At 34.3% G+C, this 23100-nt stretch overlaps 1 protein-coding gene across 2 annotated transcripts; it reads right to left on the reverse strand.

Moving 5' to 3' along the window:
* On the reverse strand, positions 5372-21359 carry LOC109360985 (probable sodium/metabolite cotransporter BASS4, chloroplastic). Of its 2 annotated transcripts, none has more exons than XM_019606247.1 (14): positions 21033-21359; positions 20126-20204; positions 19589-19696; positions 19411-19478; positions 18764-18842; positions 18251-18309; positions 18079-18147; positions 10205-10318; positions 9380-9401; positions 8005-8072; positions 6974-7059; positions 6143-6272; positions 5858-5959; positions 5372-5788 (listed from the first exon to the last, which is right to left on the reverse strand). In XM_019606247.1, exons 1-14 carry the CDS (start codon positions 21240-21242, stop codon positions 5717-5719), a joined length of 1266 nt encoding a protein of 421 aa, XP_019461792.1. In that variant the 5' UTR covers positions 21243-21359; the 3' UTR covers positions 5372-5716. The 2 variants fall into 2 exon arrangements, with proteins under 2 accessions (XP_019461792.1, XP_019461791.1); XM_019606246.1 differs by having other exon boundaries at positions 20126-20213.

The raw sequence follows: 23100 nt of genomic DNA on the forward strand, positions 1-23100 counted from the left end.
TGGTTCTTATAATGCAGTAAGAATTCGATAATAGAGATCTAGTCTGTTTTATCTTGAGGATTGTGTGGTGGATAGTCTGCTTGCACATTTACACAGTGCCACAAATCGTCTTAAAGAATTGTTTTGTGCCATTTAGAATTGTTACATGCTACGGTAACAAAAATCTATACTCCAATTAGAATGGTACCTAAATTACAGGAGTACTCTTGATAGACTCACCTATGTGAATGTGGAAGTGGGGGGCGCTTCCTATTAAATTTAGGGGCATAAATTTCTAGAGCATTCACTATACTAGGATAGACGTGCATGACCTTTAACGCATGAACTTTACAGAATTCATATTTGAAAAGGTTGTGAATGGTTTGATGTTGGAGATAGGGTTCAATACTACTAGTCACTCTAATAAAATCTAGATATTTTTCACTATGCTAAGGTTCAAGTCGCATGACACATTTGGTTATGCACCATCTTATTGAAACCACAGAAATTTCTAGAAATCATTTTTCAATTACTAGCGGGGGATTGTTGGAAAATGATGGTTTCAAAGTGTTTTTAAAACACATTAATGTGACAATTAATGGGGAATCTTGGGGTGTGAAATGAAAAAACTCTCCTAGTCTCATATTGCTTGCAGGAGGGAGATTGAATACTTTTATAAGCCTTAAGTTCCAACCTTGGGGTGTGCCCCAAGGGGTACAATGGGTTTTATGGGTGGGTGAGAACTTACCTTAAATTGGAATTTTAATAAAAAAAAATTATAATTTAAAGTATTTCCAATAAATAATTATAATATAAAATATTACAAAATATAAATAAAAATAAAAAAAGACATTCTATTTATACAAAATTAAATATTTAGTTTCATAAAATAATAAAAGAGTTATATATTTTTTCAAGTGTTACTTTAACAAGTAACTTTGTCAGAAAATTAATAATAAAGTATTGTCATATTATTATTCTAGTTCACACTTGACGTAATAATAAAATGGTTTGATTAATATATTAGGCTACAAAGAGTCATGCAATTACCCTAATTCTAAAAATAATCTTAGTTCTTAATTAGAATTAATTTATTTGTATGTGTACGTTGATTTGTATATATAGAAAATGATTAGGTAAAGAGTAGAGAAAGAAGTGGGGAGAGAAGGAATAAGATGGTATCCAAAAATGCAACTAAAACTGATTAATTATCTCATACCTAAATGGGATGCATATCTTTTATCTAAATAAAATGTATTATTTTATGTTTACTGTTTGTTTGTGATTAGTAAAAAAAAAATTAATAATTAATTTTTTAACTCAAATATATATTTTGTAGCTGATCATAAGAAGTAATATACTTTATAGAACAACAAATATACTCCTACCTAAATGATACATCTGCATTCTATATTTCACTATTGAAATGTTTTATATTTTATTTAGGTCTGTGTGACTGTAAATTAACATCAACATATCCCATGTTTTGGAATAGATAAAGTAAAAAAAAATTAAATATGATTTTTATCTTAAAAGTTGTTCAAATACAACATGCAAATAACCAGATATTCCTATAAATTCTTTTATACGGCATGAAAGTGACATATATCATTAGCCTACGTGGTGCTTTATTTTTAGTAGACATAAACAACCCAATTTTTTTAAAAATATCGTAGCTTAGTTGGCAACAGCTCAGATATAATTTTTGGTACATAATTAATACAACGCTTGATGTGGAAACCAAACTAATGGCTTGGGATATTAATTATTAATTATAAAGATCACGTAATAATATATTTTATTTACGAATAAGATATTGGTCTAATGATATAAGACATTTGTTGAAATAACAATCATGTACGATTAGTTTATTACCAAAAAAGGTAAAAGATATCTTTGGTAGTACCAAAACAATATACTTTATTTATTTTTTCATTAAAATAATTATAATTAAATTTCTAACTTCATTCCTACTTTAAACAAATCCAAATTTATACCTGTGAGGAGGAATATACTTTAGGACACCCCAAACACTTTGTCCACCCATAGAAATCCTATGACATAGAACTTAGGTCCAAGTCCCAGATTATCACAAGTTCTTCAACATCAAGAGCTTATATATGTTTAGATGCTAGTTAAGTTATACTTACACTTAATCTCATTTATTGATTTTTTTAAACTTAACAAGCCGAATGGGTGAGTCAAATAAGTGATAGGAGAAAAAATGATAAATCTTATATGACTTTTACTTTCACTCATTTGGTCTGTCATATTTAAAAAATCAAAAGATGAAATTGAGTGTAACTAATGTCCCTTAACTTTGTATAAACAGATTATTCCTCATATATATAAGTCAACTTTTTATAAAAGTATAATATTTTTGTATTGTAATTATATTAGGAGGATAAAATATCTCCTGGTGTAAGGAGGAAATAATTTCTCTCCTTACACCAGTTAGGTAACGACATCTGACTAATTTTTTTTTATTTTTAAAATAAATAAGAAAAAAAGTAAAATATCACAAATGACTATTAATGAGTGGGTGTGAGAAGATAACCTCCATCACACCAGAACATACTTTATTATCTTATATTATCTATCATTTATTTATATTACTTTTATTTAAAAGTCGATAATCATTAAAAATAAATAATTGATAATACAACGACAGTGTAAAAATTTGTTACACTGTCAATATATGTATAATTTCTCTTTTTATAAAGTATATTTACTTGATAAAGAATTAACCCATTTTAATGTGTTTATCTTTTTTTAACAAATGTAACTATCATGAAGCATCATTTTTCAATCTTATATAATATCTCAGTAGCAAATGGGTATTACACTAGTAAATTAAGTTGTTGTTATATCATTTTTTAATCTAATATTATTCATTGTTACCGCAAATATTTATATATAGTCACTATATTATCTATAATTCATTAAGATTAGTTTTTTTTTTTAAATGAACGATGATTAAATATGAATGTTAGCGTAATAGTCTATAAAACTTATATAATCTTTTTTCCATAAACATTGTTTTTTGGATTAAAAAAATTTTGAAACAACTTGTTTGGCTTTATATGATATAGTGGTTGATTGAACATACTCTTAATCGATAGTTAATATCATTTGAATTAATTAGAAACAATATGTGAATATGAATGATATATCCTTAAATGGTTTCAAATCACAATATTATTGTAATTATTATTTGTATTTTCCTCCTTTATGTACTATACTTGTAGATATATAATTTATTCTTAATTAAATAACAATATATAGTTTTTACTTATGGTGAGATACTGAGATGGAGTTAAGATATATTTAGTTAACTAAGATGGAAAATTAACATTAGAGAAGCAGTTTGACTACTTTATTACATCTTTGGTGTAACTTTTTGGTTTATTACCAATATAGTACACTTTTATATGAATTGTATTTCATATGCAAGTCATCATTGACATACACGAGTTTGGGGAATAATTTCACTTTTTTAAAACTCATGGTCACAATAGATGATTTTACTTTTTTTATATTTATTTTTTAAAGTCATAATCCATAAACACGATTTTTAATGTAAAATAATAATAAATTTACGTATCATCTAGTAGTTATTGTTATACATTGTAAGGTAGAGATATATGGTTCAACATTCACCTATTGTTTTTTTGTTTACTGACATATATTATCCGTACAATGACTCTAATATAATATGTTAGATTACATTATATTCATTACCAAATTTTATAAGGTCTTATTTTCGAAACAACTTGTTTGACTTTATATGATACAAGTGGTTGTTTCATGATGCTCTTAATCAATACTTAAGATCATTCAAAGATATTCTCCCTCAATTAGAACAATATATGAATATTAATGGGATATCATTAAATGATTTCAAATCACAATATTATGAAATTATTATTTGCATTTTTCTCCTTTATGTACTACCCTTATACTAGTGTGTCGACATATATTTTGTGTTTGGCGATTTGCATTCTTATTTTATGAGTATTAATTTTTTATTTTAGAGAATTATAATATTTTTTTATTGAATGTACTTTATATTATAATTTTTATATTTATTATAATATCCAACTTAAAGTGAGATGTATTAATTATAGTTATTTAGGATTATATGATTTTACTTTAGAAATAAAAAGTATTAAGAACAAAGTAGGAAAAAAGAATAATGATGGTTGTTATTCTAAGTTTTGACTTTATATATAACTAGCGTGTTGACATGCACTGTCGTGCCTGTCAACCCGCTTTCCTATAATTTGTAATGTATAGTTTGTATTTTATAAATTCAAATATAATTTTTTGCGCTAAATTTACGGTTGAATTTATTCAATTTGTCTAATATTCAACTTTTTTAAATACACTTTTAAAATAAGAAGATAATAAGGATAAAATAAAAAAATAATATTATATGGGTTTTTTGGTAGAAATAAAAAGATATTGAGGGCAAAATAGAAAACACAAATTACACCATGATGGGTGGTTATTTTGTGTTTTCCCTTTATTAATAGTATAGAAGTATAGATATAGAATATATAGTACATGTATAATTTATTCTTAATTTATTAACAATATATAGTTTTTCACTTATAAGGAGATATTGAGATGGAGTTAAGATATATTTAGTTACCTTAGATGGAAAAGTTATATAAGATGAGTAATTTGACTACTTTATTACACCTTGGTAGTTTTTTGGTTTACTACTAATATATTGCACTGTTTTATATGCATGACTTTTAGACAAAGTCATTACTGACATACACGAATTAGGAACTGATTTTATTTTTTAAAGTCATGTTCAATAAATACAATTTTTATTGTAAATAAATAATTTTTTGTTTTTCTATAACTTTTACATATTATTATTTGTACAAGGACTTTAATACAATCGATTATATTCATTACCGAATTATATAATATATCGATTTTGGGGCAGACTCTATTTTATAGAAGGACTCTAACACATTCCTTAAAATGTTTATACTTAAAATTTTATAATTGCCATCCTATAGTTTCAAAAGTTTTAAATTAAGTCCCTAAATCCATCTTTAAAAAATTTAAAGGTGGCCTAAATTCAAGGACCTAATACACACTTTTTTTTGGTTGACCTAATATACACTTTCAATAAGACAAGAAACTACTTGAATTTGACCATAACAATAGAACCCAGAGTATAATTCAACATAAACAAGGAACATCCATAAGTAAAGATGAAACGATTACCATTTCTATTTTTTGTACTATCCTCACCCTATGGGTAAGGAACTAACCTCTTTTGGAATGTGTGATTGTCCCTCCCAACAAGTGTCGCTCCCAGAAATCGAACCCTTGACATTTTGGTCATCCTGAGATCTAACGGGGCCTACCATTTCCATTGTAACAACGGAACTATTTAATCTAAATAAAGAACACAACAAATAGACTACAATCAATATCACAAAAGCCATAACATCTCTTACTAAAATAGCAACAAGAAAACTATAGTCACAAAACAAGGAAAAGATCTGAAAATATAGGCCGGAGCAACTTGCTAAACTGAATAATGTAAAAGAGCATATTATATTTCTGGAATTCATTGTGGAAAATGAAATACTAAGCACAAATGTTAAACATTTATCTCAACATTTCACAAGAATCAGGTTGATGTACTTTCAGGATGTTCCGGTACGTGGATCTGCACACAACCATCAATGATGACGTGCAAATCCTCTACTCAGGCCACCTTGACATTATTGGAATTGTCTTTGGGACGCAAGAAGTTAACGAGAAAAGAGTCGAATATAATCTGCAAGTAAATTCGGGTTAGCATGAGAAATAAAAATATAAGAAATAACTGATAGAGATCATGAATTACCTGGTTTAGATGTGCTGCAACACAAGGGAGAATCAATAACCCTGATTCTCCAAATGCACCACCAAGTGGCTCTATCACTGCTACCATTACTGGTAATGTTTTCTGAAAGAAATGAAAATTCATTAAGCTTAGGAGGTCATTGAAGAGATCAAGAGAATGACAACTATTTATCAAAAGATACTCTAATAATGTGCCTTTTATCTCAAAAGTTGATGCTCATATCACAGGTGATCTGAGTAAGTAATATAAAATATGAGTTTTTTATATAAAAAAAGGAGTTTTCACCTGGCTTGCTACAAGTATGAGCGCGATGGCATTTTCTTTCCGAGAAAAAATTGATTTGCTGCCACCAGAAATAGTTGAAAGGGTCTGAACAGCAGTGCTATTGAATACCAGTAAGGTCAGATGAAGAAGCCTGACACCAAAATCATGAAGGTTAATTTCAGTTACCATAATGTTGGAGTACTCTAAGGAACTGAATTGACAGTGACTAATCCTATTAAATTGCACACTATTGTCCCTTGATCAATTACTCATTGCAAAGAAAGTCATAGAAAAGATGTCAATTATGTTAAATGCTTCATGTGGTTAGAAGACAGTTTATGTAGGTGTTAATGTAATGCAGTTTTGGTATTAAATGTATAATGCAGAGTACAACATCAATTTGGTCCTCTAAAGATACAATGGCGACTAAGTTAGCCCTCCAAAGAAAATTATCATCAAATAAGTCCGGACATTTTAAAATGACCAGCACATAGGTCCTTCTGGGGACTTATTCGATGACCATGTGAATCATTCAAAGACAAAAACTTACACTATGTGGTGGCCATTTTACAGTTCCAGAGATGTATTTGGTGGTCACTTTCTTTGAAGGATCAATGTGATGTTTTACTGTAAAATGAATAACAATACCTACCACAGGCACATACCAAAATGATTTACAAAATTATAAATTTTGGAACTCAATTTTGTTAAGTATTCATTATAGAGTGAAATGAATAGTTGTTAAATTTATACTATAAACTAATAATAAAGCGAAAACTAATGCTAACCCACTCCCAAGTTATGGAATGATGGCAAACAAAAAGTAAACTAATTCAAGTGTGCTGAACATACGTTCCCAGTCCAATGGCAACAAGAAAAACTGTTGGCTTCACCATTAGCAGCAGTGACCTTGACCTGCTCACTTGTGTCAAAGGTACCTGCATAACAAACTTTTATTAGACCACAATTTGCCTGTAACGCGCAAAATAAAATGAGCCAATTACAAAAATTACTCGAACAAGAGCAGAAAATTAGTTCTGGAAAACCTAAGTTATAGCTTTGACAATGACTTGTGACTTGAGTTAACTGCCCATGTTAGAGCATCAGTGAATCACGTTAAAACTTAGAATATATTGAAGGTATACAAACATATGCACATGGATCTAGTAATGGAACTATTTTAGTCTGGAAAAAGGTACTCACTTTCTGGTCTTCCTGTTCACAAAAATAAGGAAGCAATGAATATATAATTCATTATTGGTTCATTCTGGCCCCAAATGCACAAAAATGGTTCTTGGCTATTTTGATTCAATGGAAAGCACAAAGCAATTTTTTCCCTGTAAAACGATCTTTTTTCACGGTGAAAAAAGAGGAGGCAGGCTGACAACTAGAAAGAGAAGGACTTGAAAGTCATACATGGACACTCAAAAGTTGTCAGTAACTCAAATCTAACTTAATCAGATTGAATACAATAAGAAAAGCAGGGATGAAAAAATAAAATTTCCCTCATACAAAAGATTGTAGATCTAGGATCGCTGACACTACAAGAAACTGTGAAATGCATCAGATCCATTTCTTGCAACCTAGACTCGGACCAAATCAGTAAAAGAAAAATGTGTTCCAATACACAAGGCTCTCACCTAGTGAAATCTGAGAAAGGTAGATGTACGCAATCTTACTCTCGCAAGCGAAAAAGTTATTTCCAGGATTTGAACTCATGACTTCCAAGTTACAAGACAAGTAACCTTACCGTTACACCGAGGTTCACCCTCTTCAAAACAAATTAATAAATGAAACAAAACTTGAGTAGTTCTTCCCCATAGGGAAACAAAACTTAGGGAAATAAAAAAAATAAGGAAACACTACAAGGAAATCGGTCTTACTAGGCTAAGGAAAAGTGCATTGAGCCCTGAGAAAAGCTTACGGTTTCTGTCAACAAAGTCAGACACACCTGTAATGCAGATTCTATCAGAACAAGTAAATTCTTAATAAAAGATTCTATTATCACTGACAGAAAAAGAGAAAGTGCAAAAACAGAAAATAAGATTTCTCAAAAAGAATAACAAAATGAATTAGTTCCCTCCTATCTAACAAATAAACATACAGAAAACGCCCATCAGCTGAATACCAAAGAAAAGATAAACAAAAATGGTTTTCACCATAACAAGGGAAAAGGCAAACTTCTCCTTAGAGACAACCAATTCTAGTGTGTTCTTTCTAATGCTGGTAAATATACAGATATACACAGTGGTCAATCCCTAACATCTAATCACAATGAAATATACGAAACTTGCCCGTATTTCATTAAAACTAAACAACTACCACCAACTCCTTGACACAAACATCACATTAATAAGATCAAGAAATCACCAATTTAGCTTCAAGACATTTTATAAATTTATAAAGACTTATAAGTATATCATATTCTAACATCTCTTTGTCCATTAAGCATATATTTCCATTGTTTTTTCCCCCTCTTACACTTAAACTAGGATAGGGAGAGCTTTGTCACCCATAGTGATCCTACCCGGCTCAAGTAGGATTGTTTTGGTTGGTGGAGGATATCTATGGACTGTGGTTTAGACCCCAAAAAACTAGGAAGTGGTAACATGAAGCAAGCAACTGTGTGTATATATGGAATGATAAAGGAAGCATCATGCTACAATTATATTACTGTATATATGCTCAACGATGATTAGAATTCATGGCTTTCTTAGAAGTAAAGAAACAACGTTATGGCAATGTGCAACATATGCTACAGTAGATTGTGCAGCTTTGTTGTGGTTATTTTTTCTTCATTCTTTGTTTTTTTGTGGTGTGTTTTTATGCTGAAGAGGATTCCTTATCCTCCTGTGTCTTTGTAATTTTTTCTCTTCATCTTAATGAATTCTTCTTATACTCTCTCTCTCCCTCGTTCTCAAAGAAAACTGTTTTACAAAGAGTCAAATGTGTGGAAATGATTACAAATGACATACAAGCAAATAATGTAATTGAGCCATTTGGAATAATACATTATTTGCTTGCATGTCATTTGCAATAAAACAAATTTCTTTGTCGGAAACCCTGCTAATACAATTCCTTCAAGTGACATACAAGCAAAAATGTTTCCCAACTAAGATTTGAAGGAAACCCTGCAATAATACAATTTCATTCTTGTTATCATTTTTTCATGTAAAAAGGAGGGTAACTTTTCTTTGTTTTACTACCAAAACATATGACAAACAAACTGCTCAAACAAGCATAGGCAAAAGGACACACCTTTAAAAGAATCACGTATAACCTGCTCATTCAAAGGAACAAAGAACCATTAAAATACTTATAAGAATATTACTACTCAGCACCGCAGACCAAATTCAACTGCCAGGAATAGTAGACAACGCATAGAACAATACATACTGCAGCTTGGGATTACATACTTTTGAAGAAATAAAACAACGCTTAAAACGTATATGATAAATAAACTGAAGAAAGAAAGAAATAGCAAAAACTGGATCTGTAATCAAGGAAAATGAGTGGTAAATGCACATATGAAGATGGGTGATTTTGAAAAGGATATCATATTAATTTCTTCACTCATCAACTCCAGGTTGTGGAACAACTTCGGATGCCCAGAACATTTGAGCGATCAAGACCAACCAGTACTATAACCAATTAAACACTTTTCCACATGTATAGGTCATTTTTGGATGGTTGCATATTGAAAATACATAGCAAGTAAAAGCAGTAATCAAGGTAACAAAAAGTTAATTTCATTATGGTATGTTTGTAGTCAAAGCCACCTGCTAGTTCCAACAATCAGCATAACAGCTTTAGACAGTGAAACAACCTCATAAACATAAAAACACCTAGCAGCAAGGTTGTACATTGCGGTCCTCACCTGCAATTATGGGCCCAATATTGTGGTTTCGGCAATATATATCAGTCACATTTTCCCACAATAGTTTGCAGTTACAGTAAACCCAACATAACAATTTAGACCCTTGCCTAGCAGCAAGCCCATATACATATATATATATATAGAGAGGGGGGATTCAAACAATAGCAATCTTCTGTAACAGATATGTGATGAAGAAAACTTATTACCTTTCCCAAAATAAGAGGGATTAATATGGTCAGAGTAAGACTTTTAAATAATTGCTTAGTAGGTAAGGTCACTCCAACTCCAGCAGCTACAAATTTTGTGATGGAAAATGGAATCTAAAAGAAGAAATTGTCATAAAATATTAAAATATAACAAGAAAATAAAGAAATACATCATTTGGAGAGGATATATAGAGACTAAAAAATTGCATATTTAAAAGAAAAACAAGAATATAAGCCTTTTTCCAAGTAGATGGAGTAGCTACATGGATTAAATGACGATCAATTGATAAATGGAAATTGCCGTAGACGATTTTCCTCATCTTTTTAAAGTGGTGTTGTTCTACCCGCTTCTTATCTTATCGATAATGAATAACTTTCATTTTGTTTTTGGTAGGGCTTTCCCCATTGCCATTCTTTTTTCCAATTTTATACTCATATTAAGAAGGATTGGGGGAATAACCGTTGATGGACATGATTTATGATAGAACATTGGGAGCACATCTTCTATCCCACAAAGTGTGTCACTCCATGTGTCACTTTGTGTGATTGGTTGAAAAAGTTGTATTTAAGTTAAAAGTTTAATGATTAAGTATTTTTCTAACCAATCACAAGTGATGGCACATGGGGTGGCACACTTTGTGACACAGAAGATGTGCTCCCTCGAACATTATGGCATATTTTTCGACCCTACCTAGTGAGATTCAGGTTTGATTATTGTTATAAGACTTCTATTCAGACATGATGGATATTGAAAGTTTGAAACCAACAATTTCTTAGGAGGGTATCTAAACTGGGTTCCACATCTTAAACATAGAACCCTACCCTATTCTCGAACCCTCTACCGAGCATAACCCTGCCCACGTTTCCATTTAATTTTTTGAAAGGGGCAAAGAAATGTCCCCACGTGCTGCCAACAGTCTTTCTTCATAGTTCTACTGATCGGGTCAATCCTCCCTTCCTATTTATTTTAGCAACTTATCCTAAGGCCTCCTCACCAAGAGCTCCATGGCAATGACAGATTAAGGAACCAACCCGCCTGCAGTGGCGGGCCGACTTTTTTCACAATGACCTGAACGGTTATCCCAACCCTCGGTAGCTTATGAGTTTATGTCCATCCTCGGGTATGTATAAGATTGAATCGATTCAATTTTGAATTTTCAAAAGGATTACTAATCCTTAACTTTTTGAGTAAGCCTTTAACAGTGTGGTTCTGAATGATCGATTAATAGAAAACTTGGTTATATCTTCACTGTTATTAATTGAACATGTTACAAAAGAGAATAAACCTTCCAATAAGAAACAAAACTCATTACAAATAAAAATATTTAGATTTAACTCTATCCAAATGGTTTCACCTAGAGCTTTTATTGGTCTCTCTTTCTCTTCCATCTGAATGTCCCAAACATCATGCGATTCAACCATAATACCCTCAATAGGTGCCACTCCTACTTTCCCTCTGATACTGATAGGAATGAGATTAATGTGGACCAGCCACAGGAACAACAGAAAGGGAAGATTTGGAAGGTATATTCAAGAAGGCCACGTGTTAGTAAAGCATGAGAAGAGTTTCCTACTCACCCCACTCACAAGGAGTTGCAACTGCAAGAAACCGAAAGGATAGTGCATGATAAATACAAGAGGAAAGAGGGAAAAATGGGGGGAAAGTTTGAGACTAGTTACACAGCTATAAGGCTTGGGCAAGAGGGTATTTCCTCTTGATTTCTAGTTTGCATTCTTTACAGCATCTGTTTCTAAAGTTCTGTACCTAAATTACTACCTTCTTTTCTATAAACTACTACTATTTCTATAATTCCAAACTCTGTTTCTATCATTTTGGTCCGACCTGCCGGATTCGAATTGGAGAGGAGTTGCAAACTAACTCATGGAAACCAGAAACCAAAGTTGATTAGATGGGGTGGACCAGCGGTTAAACATGGTGGAGACAAGTTGACAGAGGTGGGTGACACGCTGGACGCGGTTGCACAAGGACAAACGCAGATTGAGAAAGAGTTACGAGATCAGGCCGAATTTCGCAAATATATTGCGGCACTGGTGCGTAGATTGGAGAAACAAACGGAGGAAACCGAATCTGCAGGTGGGGCTCACGGGGCTTCGACGTCACAGGTTCTCGATGACAGTCATGGAGAGACAAAGGGGGTACATCAGGAGGCAGTAACCGCAACAACGGTAGCAAATGCCTTAGACATATTAATGTCGGGAGCAAAGAGGGTGGAATTACCGGTGTTTGATGGAGACGACCCCAGAGGATGGATCACACGGGCAAAATTGTATTTCAGAATTAATAAAACTCCCAAGACAGCAAAGATACCTCTCACCCAGGTGAACATGGAGGGTCTGGCGATACATTGGTTTACCATTCTCACAGAGATACATCCGAATTTGAGTTGGGAGATGTTTAAAGATGAACTGATGGACCGATTCAGTGGACTGGAGACATAGAATCCGTATGAGGAGTTGGCATCTTTAAGGCAGAGGGGAACTGTGCAAGAATATGTGGAAGAATTCGAATATTTGGCTTCCTTATGGCTTGAAGGACGACATCAAGAACTGGTTAGAATTCATGATCCAGGAACGCGTTTACAAGTCATGAAACTGGCACGCAATGTGGAGTTAGCCATGAAGAAAGGAATTGGACCTCCGAGTCGCACAAATTTTCATCGCCCCTTGACTTTTTCTCAACCTCGCTATGGACAAGGGCAGTCAGTTGGGAATCGCAGCAACGAGGACAGTTTGGTCTCTACTAGAGCAGAAAGAAAAGGAGAGGCACCCAAAAATCATTTTATGCCTACCGGGGGAAGAGGAGTCAGACATCTATCAACCCAAGAATGGGAAGAACGTAGAAAGAAGGGATTGTGTTTTCGATGCGGGTTACAATATAATCCTCTTCACAAGTGTGCTGACCCAAAATTACGTATAGTGGTTTTGGGAGAAGATGAAGAAATGGAAGAAGAAATGGCAAGGACTTAGAAGAAATGGCAAGGGCAGAGGAGGTTAAATCGGAGGATGAGGGCAGAACCGATGAAGGAGAATGTCAGGTGTTGGAATACATGAGCCTTAGCAGGGGTTTCGGAAACACCAAGAATACAGAAAAACTATCCACAATGAAGGTAGAAGGAATGGTAGAAGGAGTGCCTATATTGATGTTGTTAGACAGTGGTGCAACCCATAATTTTGTATCCCCGAAATTTGTGAAGTTGTTGGGATTGTGGATGGAGGAAACAAGAAAAGTGAGAGTCAAGCTAGGAGATGGACACAAGATAATGTCTCAGGGGGTGTGTCAAAATTTCAGAATTGGAATTGGGAACTACACTTGTATAATTGATGCTCACGTACTCGAGTTAGGAGGATTGAATGTGATTTTGGGTATAGCTTGGTTGAGGACCTTGGGGGAAGTGAGGATTAATTGGAAGGAAATGACAATGAGATTCCACGAAAATGGAAGGGAGTTCTCATTACAAGGGACCGTGGGGTCACACCCTTTGGCATCTTCTTTGCAACGGTTGAAGGGTACTATTTTTCAGAAGGACCACTCCTCACACAGGTTGCACACTATGGAAAAAGTATTGTGTCAGCAAATCACATCCCTAGTAACACGGGAGAAGGAACAACTACAACAAGTGTTGGATCAATGGCCAGAGGTTTTCCACACTCCTAAAGGGTTACCTCCACAAAGACCATTTGATCATGCCATCAACTTGGTACCAGGACAAAGACCCGTGACGGTAAGACCGTATCGGTATTCCCATTTTCAGAAGAATGAGATTGAGAATCAAGTGCAGGATCTCCTCAAATTGGGGTTCATCAGGATGAGCATTAGTGCATACTCCAGCCCTGTTTTGTTGGTGAAAAAGAAAGACAATTCTTGGAGAATGTGTGTAGATTATCGAGCTCTCAACAAGGCTACCATACCGGACAAATTCCCTATACCTGTGGTTGAGGAATTGTTGGATGAGTTACATGGAGCAACATATTTCACCAAGTTGGATCTCAAGTCAGGCTACCACCATATCCGAATGCAAGAAAGAGACATAGAAAAGACTGCTTTTCGTACTCATAGCGGACATTACGAGTACTTGGTCATCCCTTTTGGCCTTTCCAATGCACCGGCTACCTTTCAGGCTATCATGAACGAAACATTTAGACATCTACTCCGTGTTGCTATGGATCCTTCAAAGATCCAAGCAGTTTTGGATTGGCCTATTCCTACCAATGTCAAAGGTGTTAGGGGATTCCTTGGACTCACGGGGTACTACCGCAAATTCATCAAGAGTTATGGGAAGGTAGCCCAACCACTCACGGCATTAACCAAGAAGGATGGGTTTAAATGGAATGAGCAGGCACATGAGGCATTCAATCAACTCAAGAAAGTCATGACCGAAGCACCGATTCTTTCCTTACCTGATTTCTCCAAACTATTCGAAGTGGAGTGTGATGCTTCCGGTCGTGGTATCGGGGCAGTGTTGATGCAAGAAAAAAGACCAGTTGCATATTTCAGTAAGGCTTTATCTGAAAAGAACATCTCCAAGTCTACCTATGAGAAAGAGATCATGGCACTTGTCTTGGCCATTCAACATTGGAGGCCGTACTTGCTGGGACGACCCTTCGTGGTGTACTCCGACCATAAAAGCCTAAAATTTCTCTTGCAACAGCGTATCACTACGGCGGATCAGCAATGTTGGATAGCAAAGTTATTGGGATATCAGTTTGACATCAAGTATAAGCCAGGCAATGAGAATACAGCAGCAGATGCTTTGTCACGCAGAGAAGGAGAGTCCAACCTTTCTTACATTAATTCTACACCGTTATGGAGGGAAGGACAGGATATGTTAGAAGGCATCCAACATGATACTTATTTGAATCAAATAAGATCTTGCATCCAGCAAGGACTCAACACAAAAAGAGGCTTCACAGTGGATCACAACATACTCCGGTACAAGGGCAGATTGGTATTGTCTGCGAGCTCCCCGTGGATTCCCAAATTATTACAGGAATTTCATAGCACTCCTCAAGGGGGACATTCGGGGTACTATCGCACATATCGTCAATTGGCGGAAAATATTTATTGGGTGGGAATGAAAAAAACTGTACAAGAATTTGTGAAGGCATGTGATACTTGTCAGCGTTACAAATCCTCCAATTTATCCCCTGCCGGCTTGCTTCAACCGTTGCAAATTCCAGAACAGATTTGGGAGGACATTTCACTCGATTTTATTTCGGGGTTGCCTAAATCAAGGGGTTTTGAAGTGATTTTCGTGGTGGTAGATCGTCTCTCCAAATATGCACATTTCATACTCATGAAACACCCTTACACGGCTCAAGGGGTGGCCGAAGCATTCATGAAGGAGGTCGCTAAACTACACGGAATTCCCAAATCCATTGTCAGTGACAGAGACCCCATCTTCATTAGCCACTTCTGGACTGAATTGTTCAAGCTCTATGGCACCAAACTTTGTTTGAGTTCGTCTTATCATCCACAAACCGACGGCCAAACGGAGGTAACTACCAGATACCTAGAATCTTATTTACGTTGCTTTGCAGGAGAACAACCAAAAACTTGGTCCCATTGGCTTCCTTGGGCTGAACTATGCTACAATACTACATGGAATGTGTCCATCAACACTACCCCTTTTGAGGTGGTCTATGGTCGGAAGCTGCCCACTATTCTCAGTTATTTACCTAGCGAGATTAGAGTGGCATCGGTTGCTTATGCTCTAGAGGAAAGAGATGAAGCCCTCAAACAACTAAGGTTTCACTTGCACCGTGCACAACAAGGCATGAAGAATCAGGCTGACAAACACCGGGGAGACGTCCAATTTCAGGCAGGAGATTCGGTCTATCTGAGGCTACGACCACACAAGCAAAATTCTCTAGCCAAGAGAATAAATCAAAAATTAGCCGCACGTTTCTATGGTCCATTCACAGTGGAGCGTCGCGTTGGTTCGGTAGCATACCAGTTGTCTTTACCTCCCTCCTCCAAGCTTCACCCGGTATTCCATGTATCCCAATTAAAAAAGGTGGCTGCCAATCACCCCATTGAGCCACATTTACCCCCGGGCATGGGGGAAGACACAGGAATTCCGTTGGAACCAAAATTCATCCTAGCTACTACAACTCAATCACAACACGGAGCTCAAACAAAGCAGTGGTTGATTAAATGGAAGGGTCAATCAACAGCCGAAGCTACTTGGGAAGAGGCACTCATTATTCAACACCAATTTCCTTCATTCAGTCTTGAGGACAAGACTGATTTTCAAGAAGGCCCGAATGATAGGAATGAGATTAATGTGGACCAGCCACAGGAAAAACAGAAAGGGAAGATTTGGAAGGTATATTCAAGAAGGCCACGTGTCAGTAAAGCATGAGAAGAGTTTCCTACTCACCCCACTCACAAGGAGTTGCAACTGCAAGAAACCGCAAGGAGAGTGCATGATAAATACAAGAGGGAAGAGGAAAAAAGGGGGGAAAGTTTGAGACTAGTTACACGGCTATAAGGCTTGGGCAAGAGGGTATTTCCTCTTGATTTCTAGTTTGCATTCTTTAATTTCAGCATCTGTTTCTAAAGTTCTGTACCTAAATTACTACCTTCTTTTCTATAAACTACTACTATTTCTATAATTCCAAACTCTGTTTCTATCAGATACATTTAATCTTTATCTTATTTTTCTTAGATGCTCACTCATTCAACACAACATTGTCATTTAAGTTGCACTTATCTTATGCTCTAGTTGGCACTTTATTGCCCATATCAAATATCATAAAGCATTGCTAGTCTTATGGCTGAGGTAGAATTTTGCTTTAGCTTGATTTGTACCTTTCTATCACAAATACCATGTGAGGCATTTCTCCATTTCATTCACCTGGCTTGAATTCTATGATTTACATCTCTCTATTTCTCCACTTTATATGATAAATCCAACTTCTTAAATTTTTACCAGTAGTATATGGGGATCTCCAATTTACACCTCGAATCCATTTCTAACATGTGCTTAAGTGAACTTACATCCTATAAATCCATTTTACTTCTACGTGAATGGAAGTCACGTGATTCCAAAGCTTCCCTTCATAACTATATTTTAGCATTTGTCATCTCTCTCCTAGCCTACTAGGATTATATCATCTGCGAAAAGCATGTATTGATGCAAAAGTTCCTAGATATGTTGAGTAAACCTATGGTTATGGGGAAATCCTGAGACCCCACCATGTCTTCACACCTAGTTTGAGCTCGACTGTGCATATCCTTGCCAGCATGAACATAAGTAACTTGAAATGCCTTCTTCTCCGTTGCCTTTCACAAGAGTTCTCTTAGCTTGATGGAACGAGGAATAAAATCTCAATCAAGCATGTTTAAATGAAAAAGGAGAGAAGAGATAAATAGTATTGATGTGAAGATATGAGGTGTGATGTGTGAAATATGAGATTGATACATAATGCTAACCAAATATTTTTGTGGTGTGTGAAGCCTGTTATATTTTTAATTACAAACTCCATGAAGTACCAACAACTTCTAGCACTGTTGGCAGATAGTTGGGTTACTTAAGGATGATATCAGGGGTTCAATCCCTGTCGGATGTATGGAACAAATTTTGTTGGTAGAGGCAAAACCCACTTCTATGATCTCTACGCTTTGAAAGGGATTGGTCTTCGGCGAGAACCCTTGGGGGACACCAAAAAAACTCCACTAAAGTGCACAGGGTCAGTGTTGTGTATCATCTCAATATCACAATTGTTTAGAGTCTTAATAATGAAATATATTCAATACAGTCATATTATTCCATGAAAACTTCAAAATTAGAATATGTAAAACGAAGATAAAATTGAGGAAAATGTTAAACATGCAACTCTTGATTACTCACAATCAATATTCCTAACAGGTTTGATATTACTGTCATTGCAAGAGCTAGCGCAGAATTTCCCCCAGCAAGCTGTAGAAGTAAAGTGGGGAACTCAGATACAATCCAAATCCATTACTTATAGGACTACAAAAGAAAAGGAAAGCAGAAAAAAGGAGAGGGACAAGATTATTACCTGGGTAAGTGCAATACCACTTGATAATGTGGTTGGCATACAATTAAATATAGCCAGCCCTGTAGAAACCAAGAAATTTATAGCTCAATTTGCTAGCAAGTTAGGACTATGAAAGCCAACTTTGAATGAATAGGACATAAATTATAGACTATCAATAATGATCTAAAATCTGCAATCTTCACTCTTCAGTATATTTTTTCCTTTTCTCCAATTCTCTCTCAATTTTCTCATTAACCAAATGAAGGGTCAAGGTGGACAATTGATAAAAGTAATAGATTAATTTAAAACTTTAGATAAACATTATGTTTTGACTGCTGCAAAATACAATTAAGGAGTAGTCAGCCAGGAAAAAGGAAGTAAGGAACCAATCATTGAGTTTAAAAGTGTGGTTCAGATGTCCAAAATTGCTAAAGGACTTTTAAATACCACCATCATGTGTTTAAAACCACTAATGATCCTACCCAAAAAAAGCCACTAATGCTCATGAATAACAATTGCAATAAATGGCTAAACCTGTAATAAATTCTTGCGGTTGAAGCTGAATTTGCAATATTATCCTGGAAAAGTATGGTGTAAGAAATAAAATAGATACCTGCATAAAAAACCAAAGAACATGTTACACACTCATACATAAAAAAAATCTTGGATTTTGTTCTTGAACATATGTAGACACACAGGAACAAGCTTCAAGATATTTCAAATTTGATTGAGTTCAAAGGTACCAATTGATCCATCTAGCTATTTCCACTTAGTGGGATAGAGACTTGGTTGTTGTTGTTGCATATACAATATGACATAAGATACATCAATTGAATCTTGGAAGTAAAAAATTTTATTCTTGACCGCGAAATAAAAGTTTCCAGTTATTAAATATGAAATTCTTGTATTTCATTTTAGAATACAAGGTTGCTGACAAAGTTCAAAAGGGATAAAAGTTTTTTTATCCTGACTTTGTCTTTAGCTTCTTTAACAAATTTTATATTTACTCTAAAAGCGTAGGGATAGATGAATTGATCATAAATTTGAAGCAACTTCCTAAAACATTACAGTTAAACAATGAGATTCCAAACACAGCCCCACCAACCAAATCTAGGTCAAGAGATTAAGGAAAATAAAAAGCCAGCCTATAAAATGCATACATAAGAAATTCAAGATCATACTAGCCCAAAGAGACCAACAGGCCATGCTTCTACAGCTGCACTGATTTCTTCGCTGCGTAACATCAATCCTATATCACAAACCACAAGGAAAAAACAGGAGAGGGACAGGAACACTTCAGATGCGAATCATAAAAGCAAAACAACAAACAGATGCAAAACATTAGTTTCAAATACTAACCTGAGATAACAAAAATTCCGAAGGGACCAAATTTTGACAAAGAATATTTATCAAGAGCACAACCAAGATTAGGATATGTTAATCCTAATGCCACTGAACTAATCAGAACTGCACAAAAACTCAACACATGAACAAAATTGTTAGTATCCATTAACACTTAAAATTAATTAAAACATACATAAAATCACAAAAAATAAATTATTCAAAAAGTTTGAGGAGGATGAAAAAATCAAAGTTAGAAGCTCTCTTGCAAGGAATCTTAAAAGAGAGAGAGGAATGTTTTGACATATTTAAGAATGGTTTGATAAAGTTTAGCTTGTCAGTCATCAATCTTGTTGATACTTCATACGGGTATGCCCCTATGTTTTGGAGTTAGGGGAAATTGGCTTCACTTGGCAGGCCTTTATTCACACCTGCAGGTCCTTAATTATATAATTCATTCTCCATTGGTAAATATATTACACTTTTTACTCACAAAAAAGAAAGAAAAAATATGAAATAATAACTTAATACACGGAAACAGAGACAGCTAACTACCCAAAGGTAAAACGTTGTTCCCAGCAAATCTGAAAATGGGCTGAAACCAACTTATTTCTTTGCTTCCATTATCACCCATCTGAATTTCCAAAGCAAAATTAATTTTCAGGATGAGTGTGCACACACATAACCATAGATATCAATACTACCATCATACTCTTTTCCACACTCTCTTTGACACATTTTCTATTATTGGATGAATTTCATGTTGGATCAAACCACATGAAATCCATATAACATAGTGTTCAAAAGAGTGCATTGCATTGCTAGTAATCTCTTTTTTATATAAAATAGTCTTAGAAATACTGTATTTCTATTTGCTAGTATTTTTCTAACCAAAGGATTATTACAATTAAGGAATTTTGCACAAAAAAGTCTCAGTATGAATTGATTGAGTTCTATATAAAAATTACATAAAATACTCAAAATTTTCAGCACATTAAAAAACTAAATCCAGGTTAGTATACCTAACGTGCTGGTTTATAGTTTATACAATTTGGCCAGGAATAATTGTGAGAGTATAATATATATGCACTATCAGTTCATCATCTACCATTCATTTGTATTACTTTTTGAAGGGTCAATGATAATTAAAATGAATGGTGATCTCAACTAGAAAGTATCACAATTTCATTCTAAATGACCTTAATAAGGTTTAAACCTTTTTTTCCTACTGCTGAATTACACTCTTCAACACTGAAAGCGTAGAAAACTCTTACCATTTATACATTTTTTCTCTATTTCTTAATTAATTTTCAAAATATTATATTGTAAGAAATATGACAAATTCATCAGAGACTGTCATTATTGTTAAATATATCTTAATTTATAAGAGGTAATAAAGCATATAAGTTGATTCTGCATTTTCAACGTAAATTAGTAGTGATGATGAGGAAGAGAAGCGAACCTGTTTGGACGGGTCAGAGGCTCTGACGGGCAATAATTTCGGACGGCAAGTGGCGGAGCGATGACGGTGAAATGGAAGAGAAACGGCGAGGAATGCGGCGGCGGTGGGTTTATTGTAATTTGGGGGGAAATTAAGGTTCCGGCGAGGGAATGAGGAAGTGGTGGCGGTGGGAAACACCGTAAGGATGAGCGAGGAGGTGGTTAGCGCCATGGATACTCCGTGAAGTGCCGTGAATGATATTGGGAGTAAGACTGTAAGAGCGAGTCACTACTCCGTTGACTCTCAAGTAGTGTGATCTAGTAGTGTTTTGGATTGGATTGAATACAGAAAATTACCCATGAAGGTGTATTTTTTTTTGTACCATTCATTTTATTTGCAATATTATTTATACATCAATCTACTATTTATTTATTACTTTTATTTAAGATTAATAATAATTCAAAATAAATAATAAACAATACCGTGATAATAAATATAATTTTTACTTCCAAATGGTAAGAAATTTCCCGGTGAATGAATGGGATGGGGTAATTTTTCCACCTTATTTTATCCCTCTATGCTTAAACCTAATGTAAGGTGGGGTTATTTTTAATTTATAGAGAATATTTTTTTGTACCACCAAGTGTATTTTTTTAATTTTTTGGGTAAGAAACTAATCTCTTTCGGGGTTTGTGGCTACCTCTCTCAAAAAGTGTCGCTCCTAGGAGTCGAACCATCAATTTTATAGATTCAGTGAGACTTTATATTACTAGATCAATGTCTTGTTGGTAATATTTCTTTCTTATAATCTTATTTAAAATATATTTGATAGAAAATTTGTAGAAAAAACACACTTAACGGATTGAAATTGTGAATGAGAATCTTAATTCTTAAGTGAATGACAATTTTTAAGTTTGGAATAACTTTCAAACCCTTTTCTTTTTTTAGCATCATTTTTTAATAAATGTTATTCTTTAAAAAAGTAGCCATATTTTTTAGAATGTTTAATATCAACCAAATGTAATTTGTGCAAATGTGGTATCCATGTGCACCAAAAAATATCCATGTACATCACATTTATTTATAAATGTGCTAATGAATATATATATTTTATGGAACATTCTTTGAAAGTGAGAAAATAGAGTAAATACTATATGGAAAGAAGATTTGCATCACCTATGGCAATTGTTGATAACAACTATTTTCTTTATTTTTCTATAGTTCTTTCTCTCTTTCTAAAAATGTTAAAACAAGGCTCAAGCAACTCATTAAGGTAGAGCTGTCAAAATGGGTTCGGTCAGTCTATTAAAGCTCGAAAATATATCAAGCTCAAATATTCAATCAAGAATATATTGTTCAAACCGAGCTTTTTAACTCGATCTTATCAGACCATATTAAAGTTGAGTTTGGACCGGGTTTATCCGGTCGAGTTTGAGCCACCATATAAAACATGTGTATCAGAGGATAATCTCATAGTTACGCTCACAACTACAAAAAATAGAAAATATCTTCTACAGTAGACGGTATGTAACCTTTGGCATTTCCCCTTCTTCACATTAGACATCTAAAACTTATTTGTCTTCAAAACATAAAATTATAAGTTCTATTCTATTGCTCGCTACCTCAGTGCTTCACTCTCCAAGGTGTATTTGTCACTGTCTACAGTTTGTCTCTCGCTCTCCATTCGCCAGCTTCACTTAGGTTACATCACGACTCACAACTTGCTTCATTTTCAATTTTCATGCTCAATCTACTCTTTTAACTTTCAACTTTTCATGTTCAATTCATTTTTTTAACTTTCAACTTTTGATGTTCAATCCATTCTTTTAATTTTTAACTTTTCATGTTCAATCTACTCTTTTAACTTTCAACTTTTCATGTTCCTCCACTATTTTATATAAGAAGCTTGTTGTCAACCTAGAACTAGTAGTAATTTTCTAAGAGAATTATTCATTGGTACCTAAATGGTTTCTTCTTTTGATTGCATTACTGGATGTTTCATATATACATGTTATTCATGATCTTGGGTTGGATGTTAGAAATAAAAAGCAACCAATAAATTCAACACGGGACTAGTATTTTAGTACTA

This window comes from Lupinus angustifolius, chromosome LG11 (assembly GCF_001865875.1).
Source record: "Lupinus angustifolius cultivar Tanjil chromosome LG11, LupAngTanjil_v1.0, whole genome shotgun sequence".
Lineage (NCBI taxonomy): Eukaryota > Viridiplantae > Streptophyta > Magnoliopsida > Fabales > Fabaceae > Lupinus > Lupinus angustifolius.